The 15,416-nt window shown below is 39.7% G+C and overlaps 1 protein-coding gene across 4 annotated transcripts in view; it reads left to right on the top strand.

The window, feature by feature from the left end:
- The window catches only part of LOC100948578 (histone-lysine N-methyltransferase SETDB2), a 104,794-nt gene that overhangs the window by 1,315 nt on the left and 88,063 nt on the right, over positions 1–15,416 (top strand). For 3 of the 4 annotated variants that reach the window (XM_023508077.1, XM_023508075.1, XM_003801806.3), the window contains exons 2-3: positions 9,098–9,223; positions 10,361–10,426. In XM_023508077.1, coding sequence (XP_023363845.1) covers positions 9,098–9,223; positions 10,361–10,426 — 192 coding nt within the window. Of the gene's footprint in view, positions 1–2,261; positions 2,317–9,097; positions 9,224–10,360; positions 10,427–15,416 lie in introns of those variants that run through there. The other variant, XM_023508074.1, reaches the window with a different exon arrangement.

Raw genomic sequence — 15,416 nt, 5'->3', positions numbered from 1 at the left:
AGTTAGAGTCTCACTTTCCCGCCCCCGGTAGAGTGCCGTAGCATCACAGCTCACAGCAACCTCCGACTCTGGCGCTCAAGCAAGTCTCCTGCCTCAGCCTCCCAAGTAGCTGGGATCACAGGTGCCCACCACAGTGCCCAGCTATTTTTTGGTTGCAGCCATCATTGTTGTTTGGCAGGCCCCGGCTGGATTTGAACTCACCACCTTAGGTGTATGTTGCTGGCACCTTAGCCACTTGAGCCACAGGTCCTGAGCCTCTTTACTTACTTTGTTGTTCAAATTATACCATGTTTGGCCATTGGGAGGTCTTTCAGATGGTTTGTGCCCCTTTGCCACACCCTCATTGCCATATATGTTTTAAGTACTCCCTCTTTTTTTTTTTTTTTTTTTTTGGCACTAGAATATGTTCTAGGCTCATCTTGTGTATTTCTTAAGTTGACTCTAGTTTCTTTTATTGGAAAATAGTGTTAGAAAGCAAGATCTGGGTGGTACGTTTCTTGTTTCTGGGATGTCCTTGCTTTTAGGCCCTCAGCTGACAGCAAGGAAACACATGTATGTACTAAAATGAGTATATGTGCATGCATATATATAGGGTGACCATAAAGTTCACGTGCAATTTAAAATAGTGTACACTTTAAAATTGCACGTGAACTTTACAGTCATCCTATATATTATATGTATATGTGTATATATAAAAACATTTCTATATGTAATCATCTGTATTTATATTAACCTGAACATGACTTTATACTGATATATCCAACTCTAATCCATTACCACATGAATCATTCTAGTTTTTTTTTTTTGGCTCATCTGTAAACTTATATCCAATAGTATAGAACTGGTTCCTAAAGAGGACATAAGGTCTGACAATTAAGTTTGCAAACTTGCCACCATGCACTTACATTGGCAACACTGTACAGACAGCTCGGTAAGGTTTCAGAACCTTGGTATGTCAGTGTCTTCACAGTTGTGTTCATGTCAAAATATGGCAGTATCATCCTGAATCGCATTCATTATTGTTGGGTGTTTTGTATGCCATCTAGAGAATGTCAGATGGAACAATGAAGAAATATTTGTAAATTTCTTGGGCTTGGTGCTCATACCACAGTGGTTATGGTGCCGGCCACATGCACAGAGGCTGGAGGGTTCGAACCTAGCCCTGGCCAGCTAAACAACAATGACAACTGTAACAAAAAAATGACCAGGCATTGTGGTGGGTGCCTGTAGTCTCAGCTACTTGGAAGGCTGAGGCAAGAGAATTGTTTAAGCCCAAGAAGTTGAGGTTGCTGTGAGCTGTGATGCAAGGGCACTCTATCAAGGACGATGTAGTGAGACTCTGTCTCAAAAAAAATTTTTTTTTGTTACACTTTGCAAGAGTGGAAGTGAAATCAGGGACATGTTACTCTAAGTTTATGGAGATAATCCGTGAAGAAAACAGCAGTACATAAATGCATTAAACATTTTTCTGAGCAGAGAGAAAGTGATAAAGACAGGTCTGGATGGCCAGTAATGAGCAGAACTGATGAAAATACTGCAAAAATTGATCAAATTGTGCATCGAAATCATCAGCTGATTGTGAGAAGCCTGGCAGACCAAATAAACATTGACAGAGAAACAGGAATATCATAACTGAAAATCTTGGCCAACAACTCATGGCTCTTTTGCATCACGACTGCACCAGCTCACACATTGTAAGGGAGTTTTTAGCCAGTAAACAAGTAACTGTTTTTTATAACTGCTCACCTGATCCTGCTTTCAGTGTAACTTTTTTGTTTACCCAAAGATAAAGGAAATATCGAAAGGAAGACATTTTGATGACATTTTGGACATCAAGGGTAAAATGATGACAGCTTTGATGAACCTTGTAGAAGAGGAGTTCCAAAATCGCTTTAAAGGGTGGACTAGGATGACTTTGCAAACTTAATTGTCATACTTTTCTAAAGCAAAAATATTAGTGGAAAGGATAACATTGTTTTACGTTGTTATAAATATCTTTAATAACTGGCTTAATACATTCTCACATCTGCTTCTGCATTCAGTCTGCTATCAAATGTTGCTTTGGTTGAAATGTATTAAGACAACGAAGCTTCCCACAGACAAGAAGTTGGAAAAAGGAAGAGTATTTTGTTTTTCTTTTTCTGTTAAGCAGGCCCAGGCCAGGTTGGAACCCACTGGCCCTAGTGCCCAGGACCAGAGCTCTAATCACTAAGCCATGGGCGCCCAGCCAGGAAGAGTATTTTAATAGCCTTTCACATCACTGGATATTTTTCTTTGTTGTGACTCCAAAATTCAGCGAATAGTCATTCTTTAAAGGTTAGTCGAAGTGGGAAATCTGACATATCAATGAGTTTTGTTTCTTTTAACCCTCTGTTACATTAAAATCCATTGGTCTATCTTGCACTTGGTTCTTTTGAGGAGGCAGGGAACAGAGCCTTACTATGTTGCCCCAGGTGAGAGTGCCATGGTATCAGCCTGTCTCACAGCAATGTCAAATTCATGGGTTCAAGCAGTCCTCCTGCCTCAGCCTCCCTAGTAGGTGAGATTAGAAGTGCCCACCATGGCAGCACCCATAGCTTAGTGGGTAGGACACTGGCCACATACACCCAGGCTGGCAGGTTCGAACCCAGCCAGGGCCTGCTAAACCATGACAACTGCAACAACAACGAAAAATAGCTGCTTGGTGTGGCAGGCACCTGTAGTCCCAGCTACTTGGGAGGCTGAGGTAAGAGAATTGCTTAAGCCCAAGAGTTTGAGGTTTCTGTGAGCTGTGACGCCACGGCACTCTACCCAGGGTCTCAAAGAAATAAATAAATAAAAGAAGCGCTCACCACAATGCGTGACTAACTTTTCTATTTTTAGTGGAGAGAAGGGTCTGTCTCTTGTTCAGGCTGGTTTTGAACTCTTGAGCTCAAGGGATCCTCCTGCCTCAATCTTCCAGCGTGCTGGGATTATGGGTATGAGTCACTGTGCCTGGCCTTACCTTGCATTTTGAATGAGTCTATTTTACCCATGTATGATTTTATAGTATTTTATATTAACTACTTGTGAAACATTGGTTCAGTGAATTATGCAGATCTTCCAAATGCTGTTACATTTAATCACACAGTATGTAAAAATCACCTTTGTTGATATTGCTACTGATCTTATTAAAAAGGTGGTTAAATATTGAGAAACTTTAAGGCTGACAGTAGAAAAGTTTCGAACAGAGTCTCACTATGTCACCCTCGGTAGAGTGTCATGGCATCACAGCTCACAGCAGCCTCAAACTCTTGGGCGTAAGCGATTCTCTTGCCTAAGCCTCCCAAGTAGGTGGGACTATAGGTGCCCACCACAATGCCCAGATATTTTTTGTTGCAGTTGACATTGTTGTTTAGCTGGCCCTGGCCAGATTCAAACCTACCAGTCTCAGTGTCTGTGGCCGATGAAGTAACTGTGCTACGGGCGCTGAGCCAGTTTCTAAAATTCTAGTTTTTCACTTGGTATCTTGAATTTTGCCATAAGCAACAAATATTATTAAGAGATAGGTTTTCTTTGTTCATGTTAAAGAAAATATATGCCAAACACAAGTGTGAAAAACCATAGTTTTATTAGTGGTTCTTTTATTTATTTATCTTTATTTTTGAGACAGAGTCTCATTCTGGGTAGAGTGCGATGGTGTAGTGGCTCACAGCAACCTCTAATTCTTGGGTTTCAGCAATCCTCTTGCCTCAGTCTCCTAAGTAGCTGGGACTGTAGGTATATGACACCATGCCCAGCTAGTGTTTTTCTATTTTTAGTAGACTGGTCTCAAACTTAAGAGCTCAAGTAATCCACCCACCTCAAACTCCCAGAGTGCTCTCATTATAGGTATGAGCCACTGCACCTGGCCTATTAGTGGTTAAGTAAAAATGGTCTATTAAAAAAAGAAAGTCAGCTAGGTCAGTTTATACATCAAACAATCCCATTAATACTTTTCCTTGTACTATAATGGCTATATGAATGATTGCGATCATTTATATTGCTTTATTAAAGATATTCCTAAGTAAAATTGGTGGTAAAAATCCCAATGACTTACTGGTAGTTTGGTGCCACTGCCTTGATTGATACTAGTACACTAGCAATTAGACTCACTAATGCCGTTGTACTATTAATGTTAATACAATAAAAAAGGCAAATCTGTTAATACTGTTTTTAAAATAGTTTGACCTCATGTATTCTCTGAATGAATTTGGGGACCCGTAGGGGTTTACAGACCACATTTTTCTGATCACAGGCCCAAGGATGCTTTAGAGATCCTCTAGACGAGTGCCCTGGAGTGGCTCAGTATGTGTTTTTCTGTGTACTGAGGTCATTATCAATGTATTTGGTAAGTGTTCCATAAATATTCATGTAGGAAATGAACTCTATCAATACAATTTGTGGGCATTGCCTATTTTAGTTTAATTGGCTTCCTTCTTTACAAGCCTGCTATAGTTCTTGCTTCTTGGTTATATTCTTGCAATAAATAGTTCTTTTTTTTAGTAGAGATGGGGTCTCACTCTTGCTTAAACAATCTTCCCACCTAGACCTCCCAGAGTGCTAGGATTACCAGGTGTAAGCCATTAAGCCATTGTGCCTTGCCTTAAAAGAGCACATTTGAACAGTTAGTTAAATTTGAACAATGAAGATGGTATTCTTCATTTCTGGAGACAATTAGTGATATAAGTATATTGAATTGATCTTCAAGTATCTTCTGTATTCCTTGTAAATATCTTCTAGTGAAATATACTGAAATATTTATTACAGGTTTAGGTTATAACTCTGAGCATGCATACCATGGACAAATAAAGATCAGAAGCAAGAACCTAAAACTGTTTGTGTTGAAGTAACCTTCTATACTGTGTACAGTTGAAGCAAAAGTCACCCAGATGTTTCTTCTTGTGATTCTCATTAGTTTCTTTGTGCACAGTTGTTAACTGAAGAGGGAAGACATGAGGAACAAGTGCCATTCTAATGAGAATTAAACCTTATTGTGGATGATAAGCGTGTCCTAAAGAGCAATGTATTTATTTAAAACCTGGAACAAGGTGAGGCATAGTGGCTCTCACCTATGATCCCAGCACTCTGAGAGGCAATAAATAGTGATGCCTCTATTTAGAGATGGAAGGATCACTTGAGCTTAGGAGTTTGAGACCAGCCCAAGCAAGAGCCAGACCCCCTCTCTACTAAAAATCGAAAGACTAGCTGGGTGTTGTGGTAGGTGTCTGTAGTCCCAGCTCTCAGGAGGCTCAAGCAAGATGATTGAGTTTGAGGTTGCTATGAGCTGTTATGCCACAGAACACTACCTAGAGGGACAAAGTAAGACTCTGTCTCTAAATAAATAAATAAATAAAACCTGGAACAAGTAAGTATAAATTACTTAGTTACATTTATTTTAGAACCAGACAGTTGCAGTTGTATTTGATTGGCTTTGTTTCCTTAAACTTTAATTGCCAGTGTTTTCTTTATTAGTTCTAAAACTAAGCATTTACTGCTTACTTTTTAAATAATTGATTTTAAGTATTTCCTATGGAATAATTTAGTAGCATGTATTTGCATTTCTAAGACAATTAAAAAAATTTTTTTTAAGAGACAAAAGTCTTACTTTGTCTCCCTCAGTAGAGTGCCCTGGTATCACACCTCACAGCAACTTTCAGCTCTTGAGCTTAGGTGATTCTCTTGCCTGAGCCTCCCGAGTAGCTGGGACTACAGGCACCCGCCACAATTCCTGGCTATTTTTTTGTTGCAGTTTGGCCAGGGCCGAGTTTGAACCTGCCACCCTCAGTATATGGGGCCGGCGTCCTACTCACTGAGCCACAGGCACCACCCTCTAAGACAATTTCAAATGATAGTCACTGAAAAATAAAAATTAAGTGAGTCCCGATTGCTGTCCTTTACAGGTCAGGACAGAGTTAAATATACCAGAAGACTTTAATGCTACCGAGGGCCATTTTTAAAGGCTTTGAAAATCCTTCCCATCTTGATTTCCACCTTCAATAAAGATAAATCCCTAGGCGGTGCCTGTGGTTCAGTGGGTAGAGCACTGGCCTCATATACCGGAGGGTAGCAGGTTTGAACCTGGCCCCAGCCAAACTGCAAGAAAAAATAGCTGGCTGTTGTGGCGGGCGCCTGTAGTCCCAGCTACTCGGGAGGCGCAAGAGAATTGCCTAAGCACAAGAGCTGGAGGTTGCTGCGAGCTGTGATGCAATGGCACTATACTGACGGCGACAAAGTGAAACTCTGTCTCAGAAAATAAAAGATGAGTCCCTATTACAGAGAATTGACTCATGTTGATTAAAAGAAATGTAATAATAATTAAGTGCTTTGAAAATAATTTTCCCTAAATGCAGTAATTTTTGTTATCAGTGAAAAAAATGTAATGATTGTAGCCCCCTGGGAAAGCCCCACTTCACAGAATATTTTCTTCTCTAAGCTGAGTGATTTCTAAAATTCTCCAATAAAAAATTAATTCCTTTTCCCTAAGATTCTATTCCCTTTTAAGTAATACACAGTAATTTCTTGCTAACTGCTGTATGCTTATCTGCACATCAGCTCTATTAAATACATGCTGCTATTACTCTTCTATTTTATAGATATGTTCCCACTAAATGGCAGTACTGGGATTCAGACCCAAATGCATCTCAGCTCCAAAGCTGAGATGGTTAATCACCACTCCCATTTTCCCCTTGACTCCTGCAACACTACTCTGCTGGGTTTCCTTTCTCCCTTCCAGGTCTCTGATTCCTCTTCCCTGTGTTCATCCTTACATGTTGGTGTTCTACAGAAAATGCTTCCTGTTCTGTACATTCTCCCAAGGGATCACATCAGCTATGTGATGCTTCAACATTTTTACTAAATGACTACAAAATGTCTGAAAATTTCTGAACCAGCTTTTGCTCTGGAGCCTGTGTATCTGGTCTGCTTACTGAGCCTCTCCCTGCTCCACCTCTCCCTGTCCCTCTGCCTTTATTTTCTACTGCAGTGAGCAGCGTTATTATCCATGACTCCTGTCATTGCCACTGAGTGATCTTTTTAAAGAACTTCTGGCATAAGCTGCTTACCCCTCTTGAGTGGGTTTACGTAGGAAAGTAAAATCGGCCTGGCACACAAGGCCTCCATGTCATGGCCCTTACCTGCATCACAAGCCCCAACTCCCACTCATTTTGTCTTTTCATATTGCATTTGTTTCAAACCAGAGTGTTAGCAGGGAAACAACACCCCTCCTGAGGCCACTGTGTTGGCAGCGGCCGGCATTAGTCTGAGTTCTCCTTTGGGTGAGGTGAATTTCCCAGTGGCATTCAGGGCTCTGATGTCTAAATCTTTTACCTTATGAAGATTCTTCCTCCATTGGCAAATTTAGAGGTTCTGGGTTTAATTTATATTAAGGAAAGGATATTTTTTGTAAACTCTCTGACCCCTCTGCTTGTTAATCCTTTCAATGCCTACTCTGACATTCTTTCTAAAACACAATTATTATGTTATGTCCCTCTGTTCTTAAGGTCCTACTAATTTTAAATAATTTTGCGTATTTAATATTTTGTAAATAATTAAAAATTTTTAAGTTTTTTATTTTTTTGAGATAGAGTTTCACTCTGTCACCCTTGGTAGAGTGCTATGGTGTCACAGCTCACAGCAACCTCAAACTCCTGGGCTTAGGCAATTCTCTTGCCTCAGCCTCCTGAGTAGCTGGGACTACAAGTGCCCCCCAGATGTCCGGCTATTTTTAGAGACTAGGTCTCTAGCTGGTCTCAAACTGTGAGCTCAGACAATCTACCCACCTCAGCCTCCCAATATTTTTAAACTATTTTTATTACTTTTAAACATGGTATAAGTATGAAGTTGGGCTTTTGCCAGTGTATTTTAATTACCTTTCATATTTCTGTTTTCAATTTTGAAAGGAGTATTTCTCTAGGAAAATTTTGATTAAGGTGTTTGTTGAGCATCAGAAATGCTCATTTATATAATTTTATCAGTAAAAATGTTAAACATTGCTTCATGTAATTAAAGGCCCCATGTACTAAGGGTGGCAGGTTTGAACCCGGCCCGGGCCAAACTGCAACAACAACCACACACAAAAAAAAAAAAAAAAAAAATAGCCGGGCAGTGAGGCAGGTGCCTGTAGTCCCAGCTACTCAGGAGGCTGAGTCAAGAGAATTGCCTAAGCCCAGGAGATGGAAGTTGCTGTGAGCTGAGATGCCACTGCGCTCTACCGAGGATGATAAATTGAGACCCTGTTTCTAAAAAAAAGTTAACATAGAACACTTTTTTAACAGTAGTGTTGTAATCATTGAGAAACCTCATTCTGAAATCATATCTAGTGGAGGTTTATCTCCCTGAAACTCTAAAAAATGCATGCACCTGTGGCTCAAGGAGTAGGGCACCAGCCCCATATACCGGAGGTGGTAGGTTCAAACCTAGCCCCAGCCAAAAACTGCAAAAAAAAAAAATACATACACTCCTCTACCACTCTGGAGTTATTCCTTCTGTTTTCCAGTCCAGAAATAATGTCTTTAACTTTTCAGTATGTATTTTAAAAATTAGCAGAAATAGATGAGATACTTAGATAATAGTCTTTGTGTCTAGTTCTTTTTTTTTTTTTTTTTTTAAGAAAAAGTCTCACTTTGTCACCCTGGGTGTAGAGTGCCTAGAACCACAGCTCACAGCAACCTCTAACTCTTGGGCTCAAGCAATGCTCTTGCCTCAGTCTTCCAAGTACAGGAGCATAATACCCAGTTTTTCTGTTTTTATTTTAGTTGAGACAGGGTCTTGTTCTTACTCAGGCTGATCTCGAGCCTGAGTTTAAGCAGTCCATCCTTCCAGAGTGTTGGGATTACAGGCTTGTGTCTAGTTCTTTTTAAAAACAGGGAAACATTTACTGCTGAAAGTCTTCTTCTTAAGGAAAGTGATATACCAGTTGAATATTGATTTTATTTAGAAACCAAGTAGATTTGTTTTGAAACATGTACCTTAGGGAATATATTTCTATTAAATAATATATTTGTATAGATTTTCTATATACTATTCTATAATACATTATTTCTATATAAATAATATATTTTTATTAAACCTTTAGGCTTTTTACTTATTTTTATTATAGATGATGCAAAAACTTTCTGGATGGAGCTAGAAGATGATGGAAAAGTAGACTTCATATTTGAAAAAGTACAAAGTGTGCTACAGACACTGAAACAAAAGATTAAAGATGGGTCTGCAACAAATAAAGGTATGGAGCCGTATAAACACTTAATACTTAACATTGCCCTCTGTTAATACAGTCTAATTCTATTTCCAACATAGTTGTTTTAAATTAAGTGAATATAGTTATTTGTGAATAATAGCTACTGAATTTATTTTTATCTCAGGCTGCTTTTTGTTTATTAGTATTTTTTTTGACACAGAGTCTCACTATGTTGCCCTGGTAGGGTACCCTTATGTCACAGCTCACAGCAAGCTCACACTCCTCGACTTAAGTGTTTCTCTTGCCTTAGCCTCCTAAGTAGCTGAGACTACAGGCGCCCACCGCAACACCTGGCTATTTTTTTGTTGCAGTTGTCATTGTTCTTTAGCAGGCCTGGGCCAGCCGTAAACCCGCCAGCCTCAGTGTATGTGGCCGGTGCCCTACTCACTGAGCTACAGGCACCGAGCCTCTCAGGCTGCTTTTACACCTTTGTGTCTTTTGGCAAGAAATGCTACAAAAGTAAAAGATACTCATTATATGACATTTGGCACTTACAAAAAAATAACAGAAAAATTATGCATTACCCCATCATTCAGAGACAACTAATTTTTTATGTATATATAGCAGTACATATAACCATATTTTGCCTGCTTTAAACAGAGCTGTCTCTACTAGTCTTCTGAAAGCAAAATTTGTGTTTTGCATAGGCAGTCAGTTCAGTCATCCAAGTTCTTATTTTTTCTCTTTGTGTTCAATTCTGGTTGGCTGCAGAACATAAGACTTCAGTACTGAATTCTCCTTCACTACATTAGGACATGTGGCGTAAAGTAAATTTTTCCCAACACTCTGCTTATACTTACTGAATATTCTTATTGCATTATTATATATTTGCCAAAAGAGTTGGTACTATTTTTTATTTTAATGTTCCTTCTCAATCCTTCATTAGTCATATGTACACATATCTAAGTTGGAATCCAGTTCTATGTCCTAGCTGAGTGGCTGGGAATAAACAGTTTAACCTCTGAGCCTCAGTTTCCTCGTCTTTAATACAGATAGTCTAACCTCTGAGGGGAATAATGAAGATCAAATGAAATAAATTATGAAAATTGTTTGGGACAGTAGCTGGCAGCATGAATAAAGACGATGGTTATGCTTTTATTCCTTTTTTTCTTTCCTTAACAGAATATATTCAAGCAATGATTCTAGTGAATGAAGCAACTATAAGTAACAGTTCAGCTTTGATAAAGGGTATGTATATCTTTAATCCCAGTCCAGAGGGTTCTCTGGTGTTTTCTAGCCAGGAGGCAGGCCAGCCTTCATATATCAGGTTAATCAAAGATAATTGAAAATAAAATGTAGGTTCCACATTTATAAGTTACGTCAATCACAGTTTTCTCTATTAAAGGAAAGATCCTGGCTCGGCGCCTGTGGCTCAAATGGCTAAGGCACCAGCCACATACACCTAAGGTGGAGGGTTTGAATCCAGCCCAGGCCCACCAAACAACAATGACGACTGTAACCAAAAAAAATAGCCAGGCATTGTGGCAGACGCCTGTGGTCCCAGCTACTTGGGAGACTGAGGCAGGAGACTCGCTTGAGCCCAGGAGTTGGGAGGTTGCTGTGAGCTATGATGTCACGGCACTCTACCCAGGGGGACAGCTTGAGGCTGTGTCTCAAAAAAAAAAAAGGAAAAGTCCTACTCATCCAGAGATAGGAAATGTGTACCAGCTAGGCATCCTAGGGAGAGAATGAACAAGTGTGTCATCTTCAAAAAACCTTCCCATATAAAGACAGTAATTAGAAATCTTAAGACTTAACTACTATGCTTTCTGTGAAGAATACTATTAGACCAATATATTCTAATATAAATAAGTTGGTGGAGGGCGGCACCTGTGGCTCAGTGAGCAGGGTGCCGGCTCCATATACCCAGGGTGGCAGGATGGAACCCTGCTCTGGCCAAATTGCAACAAAAATAAAATAGCTTGGCGTTGTGGCAGGCACCTGTAGTCCCAGCTACTCAGGAGGCTGAGGCAAGAGAATCGTCTAAGCCCAAGAGCTGGAGGTTGTTGTGAGCTGTGGCGCCACAGCACTCTACTGAGGGGAACAAAGTGAGACTCTGTCTCTTTAAAAAATAAATAAATAAATACATTGGTGGATAATTTTTAGATTGTTTTTAGACTATCAGTCTTTCAAGTTCTAAACGAATTCAATTTAGAAGAATCAGTGATAAATATTAAAACTGTTTTTCTATTCGTAATACTTCTGATACCAAATGTGTGAGTTTTCCACACCAAGCAATTCTGCAATTTTCTGTGGACACCAATGGTGTACTATTTAATTCCATTCTGCCACTACCCAGAGTTAGCACAGACCCCTCAGGTCAAGGGCTCAGTCCCACAAAACTTTTTCCTATTACAAATGCCAGTCATGAGTCCTGGGCTCTGACTTTTCTGACTAACTCAGCTACAAATCTGGGGTTCACACAACCGCTCCACAGATTCCCTAAATTTGCTATAATGGTTTGCAGAACTCTGGGAAACACTTTACTTACTAGTAACAGTTTATTATGAAGGATGTTCTGAAGGATACAGATGAAGAGGAGGAAGTCTGGAAGGACCCTGAATATGGGACCTTTTCTCCCTGTGGACTTTGCCCGCCCTTGTCCACCCTGTACGTGGATGTATTCACCTCCCTGAAAGGTCATTCAGAGGTTTTATGGCAGTCTCATAACATAGACATGATACATTAAGTTATTGGCCATTGGTGATTAGCTCAGTCTCCTGTTCCTTTCCCCTATCTGGAGATGAGGGCAGGGTAGAAGATAAAAAGTTCTAAAGTGCTTTGGTGGAAGTGGCTTGATCTTCCTGACAACTAGCCCACATCCTGAAGCTGTCTAGGGACCCACATCTTCAGTCATCTCATTAGCATAACCAAAGAAACGCTTATCATGCCAGAGATTCTAAAGATCTTAGAGGCTCTTGTATGAAGAAATGGGGACAAAGACCAAATATGATACCAGATGATGCTCCTGTCAGCCTTTCACTCAGGAAATAATAAGGGTTTTACAACTCTGTCAGGAGCCAGGGCAGAGACCTGTCAGCCTAAGTCAGATTCTAACTTAAAGGGAGTTTATTCAAGCACAAAGTTGAGGGATGACCTATCCAGAAACACTGCCTCTAAAAGAATATAGTCAAGTGTTCCCAAGTCAATGTTAAGATTTCATTTATATAGGCAGAGATGGGAATTTTTAGCAGGATTACAGCATTTTCATACAAGGTTGGCATATATTTACGGCAATTTGATCAGTTATAGGCGGTGTTTCTTTTGGGAAAGGTTACATTTATCATTTTTTACAGAGGATATAATAGTAAGGGTTTTCTGTCATCTGGTCTAAGCAAAGTAGGATAACTAGGGGAAAGTTAATCTATAACAAGGGCCATTAATTAACAAGGTAGGAGATTTTTGTCTCCAACCTCCTTTTACTCTTGTCATTGTACAGAACAAGAAAAATAGGAAATCAAGTAATCTATAATCTAAGAAACATAAGCTGTTGACCTTATGTGACTCAGATCACAGTCACCTGTCAGGGTTTCAGGTGGTTCCAATAGCTTTGAAATTATTTATTTTCACAGACCAAATATATATTTCTTATTATGTTACATGTACTAAGATGTAAAAAGAAAAATGGAAGTTATTTTATCAGAATCACTATTCCATAGATCATATTCTATCACAAATTTGCCAGTGTATTGAGGAAGTGCATTCATTAGATTTTATTTAATGCTATTAGATATCGTCAACAAATTATATTTATTTATTTATTTTTGAGATGGAGCCTCACTTTGTTGCCCTGGGTAGAGTGCTGTGGCGTTACAGCTCATAGCAACCTCAAACTCTTGGGCTTAAGCAATTCTCCTGCCTCAGCCTCCCAAGTAGCTGGGAATACAGGCACCCTTCACAATGCCCGGCTATATTTAGAGATGAGGTATTGCTCTGGCTTAGGCTGGTCTCAAACCTGTGAGCTCTCAGCTTCCCGAGTACTGGGATTATAGGCATGAGCCACGGTGCCTGGCCTAACAAATTTGGATAATTTTTATTTTACTGTCATGATTTTGATCCTTAAGGCTTTTAAATCTCTGAAAATGTAGCCTAGCATCACCACTCTGTTTCTTTAACCTTTTGTTATTCAAAAGCATTCTCAATTTTAGTAGCTAAAGTGTAGTTTTAGAAGAATAGCTTCTTGGACTGGATGTGGTGACTCATACCTGTAGTCCTGGCCCTCTGAGCGGCCGAGGCAGGTAGATCGCCTGAGAAAGAGCAAGATCTTTTTTCTACTAAAAATAGAAAGACTAGGCTCAGCGCCATTTGCTCAGTGGTTAGGGCGTTGGCCACTTACAGCAGGGGTTCAAACCCTGGCCTGAGCCTGCCAAACAACAATGACAACTACAGCAACAACAAAAAAATAGCTGGGTGTTGTGGCGGGTGCCTGTAGTCCCAGCTACTTGGAAGACTAAGACAAGAGAATTGTTTGAGCCCAAGAGTTTGACGTTGCTGTGAGCTGTGATGCCATGGCACTCTGCCAAGGGTGACATAATGAGACTCTGTCTCAAAAAAAAATAGAAAAAATAGCCAGGCATGGTAGTGGGCAACTGTAGTGCCAGTACCCTGGAGGCTAAGGTAGGAGTATCAATTGAGCCCTGGAGTTTGAGGTTTCTATGAGCTGTGACACCATAACACTCTACACAGAGTGACAGAGCGAGAATGAGACTCTCTCAAAAAAAAAAACAACAAAAAAGTAGCTTCTTGAAGAAAACAGTCTCTCTTTCACAATAGCCTTCAACTAGCACTTAGAATTATAGAGGAGGAAACCTTTTTTTTTCACCACTATCCTAAGGAGGAAAAGAAAACTTTTTGCCTCTCCCAGTGACTGGGGGTTGAGGCTGTGAATGTGAATTAAACTGACAAAAGACAGCTTTTCATTTATTCATTCATTCATGTATTTATTTATTTTGAGATGGAGTTTCATTCCTTTGCCCCAGGCTAGAGTACAGTAGCCTTAGCCTAGCTCACTGCAACCTCAAACTCCTAGGCTTAAGCAATCTTCCTGCCTCAGCCTCCCAAGTAATTGGGACTACAGGCACCTGCTACAATGCTCTGCTTATTTTTCTATTTTTACTGGAGATAGGGGTTCACTCCTGCTCAGGGTGGTGTGGTCTCAAACTCCTGAGGTCAGACAGTCCTCTAACCTCACCTTCCCAGAGTGCTGGGATTACAGATGTGAAGCACCATCACACCTGGCCCAAAAAACAGATTAAGGAAAAAGGCATATAACACTGTTAACTTTTAATTTTATCCCTATACATATGTATAGGAACATCACAGTAAGAAGTGAATACCCAAAGCAGTAGTGAGATTTGAGAGCGTAGTATACCAACCTTAATAGGTGAAAGGGAGGGGAAGAAGGGCTTTCCGGAGGAACAAATGACTTTTTAGGAAAGGGGGAGAGAGAGACAGAACTTAAGAAAGCACAGATGACTTCTGAAAGATAAATGGACCCTGAGGAGAATAAGTGGGGGTTATGATAGTTTTTAACAGTGCCCGTTTGAGTGTGTGCCAACTTGCTCTGCTCTCCTGTGATGAGAGTCAGTCTTTTTTGGTGGATGAAAGTTTAGGGGAGGGAATTTATGACAGTTGAGGGTTTTTTTTGTTTGTTTTGTGGTTTTGGTTTTTTTTTTTTTGAGTATCTGGTCTTTAGACAGAAAATGGAAAGTTCAGAGAATACCTCTTCCTGCATTTATTAATTCTCAGATGTCTTCATTTCAAAACAATTCTTATGTTGGTACAGCACAACTAGAGAATCCTTTAGGGATTATATTAGTTTTGCAAGAGAGGCAATAACAGGCAACCAATTCTAAACATTTTTTTCTTTCAGAAATGATTTATTTTCCAATAAAAGTAGTTTTAGATCTTTTGAGGTAATTTCATGAGTCAGCATGCTGAATATTATAATTTCACATTTTTATAGTTTGTTCATCTGAAATGTAACAAACTTATCAAAATAACAGTATATCTGTTTACCAGTGGTGGAGAAATGTTTTTAATTAATGGGAAGAGTTGTGTAATTGATAACTTTTGGCAAATACAAGGATTAGAAACATTCCAGTAATAAAAAAGTTTCCTGCATTTATTTTAAAAAGAATTGTGAAGCTGAATAAAACAAAAGACTTGGTGTTGAGGC

This window comes from Otolemur garnettii, unplaced genomic scaffold (genome assembly GCF_000181295.1).
Source record: "Otolemur garnettii isolate 467f Iridium unplaced genomic scaffold, OtoGar3 scaffold00221, whole genome shotgun sequence".
Lineage (NCBI taxonomy): Eukaryota > Metazoa > Chordata > Mammalia > Primates > Galagidae > Otolemur > Otolemur garnettii.
The sequence above is the reverse complement of the archived record's forward strand: the minus strand, read 5'-3'. Positions and strand labels throughout refer to the sequence as shown.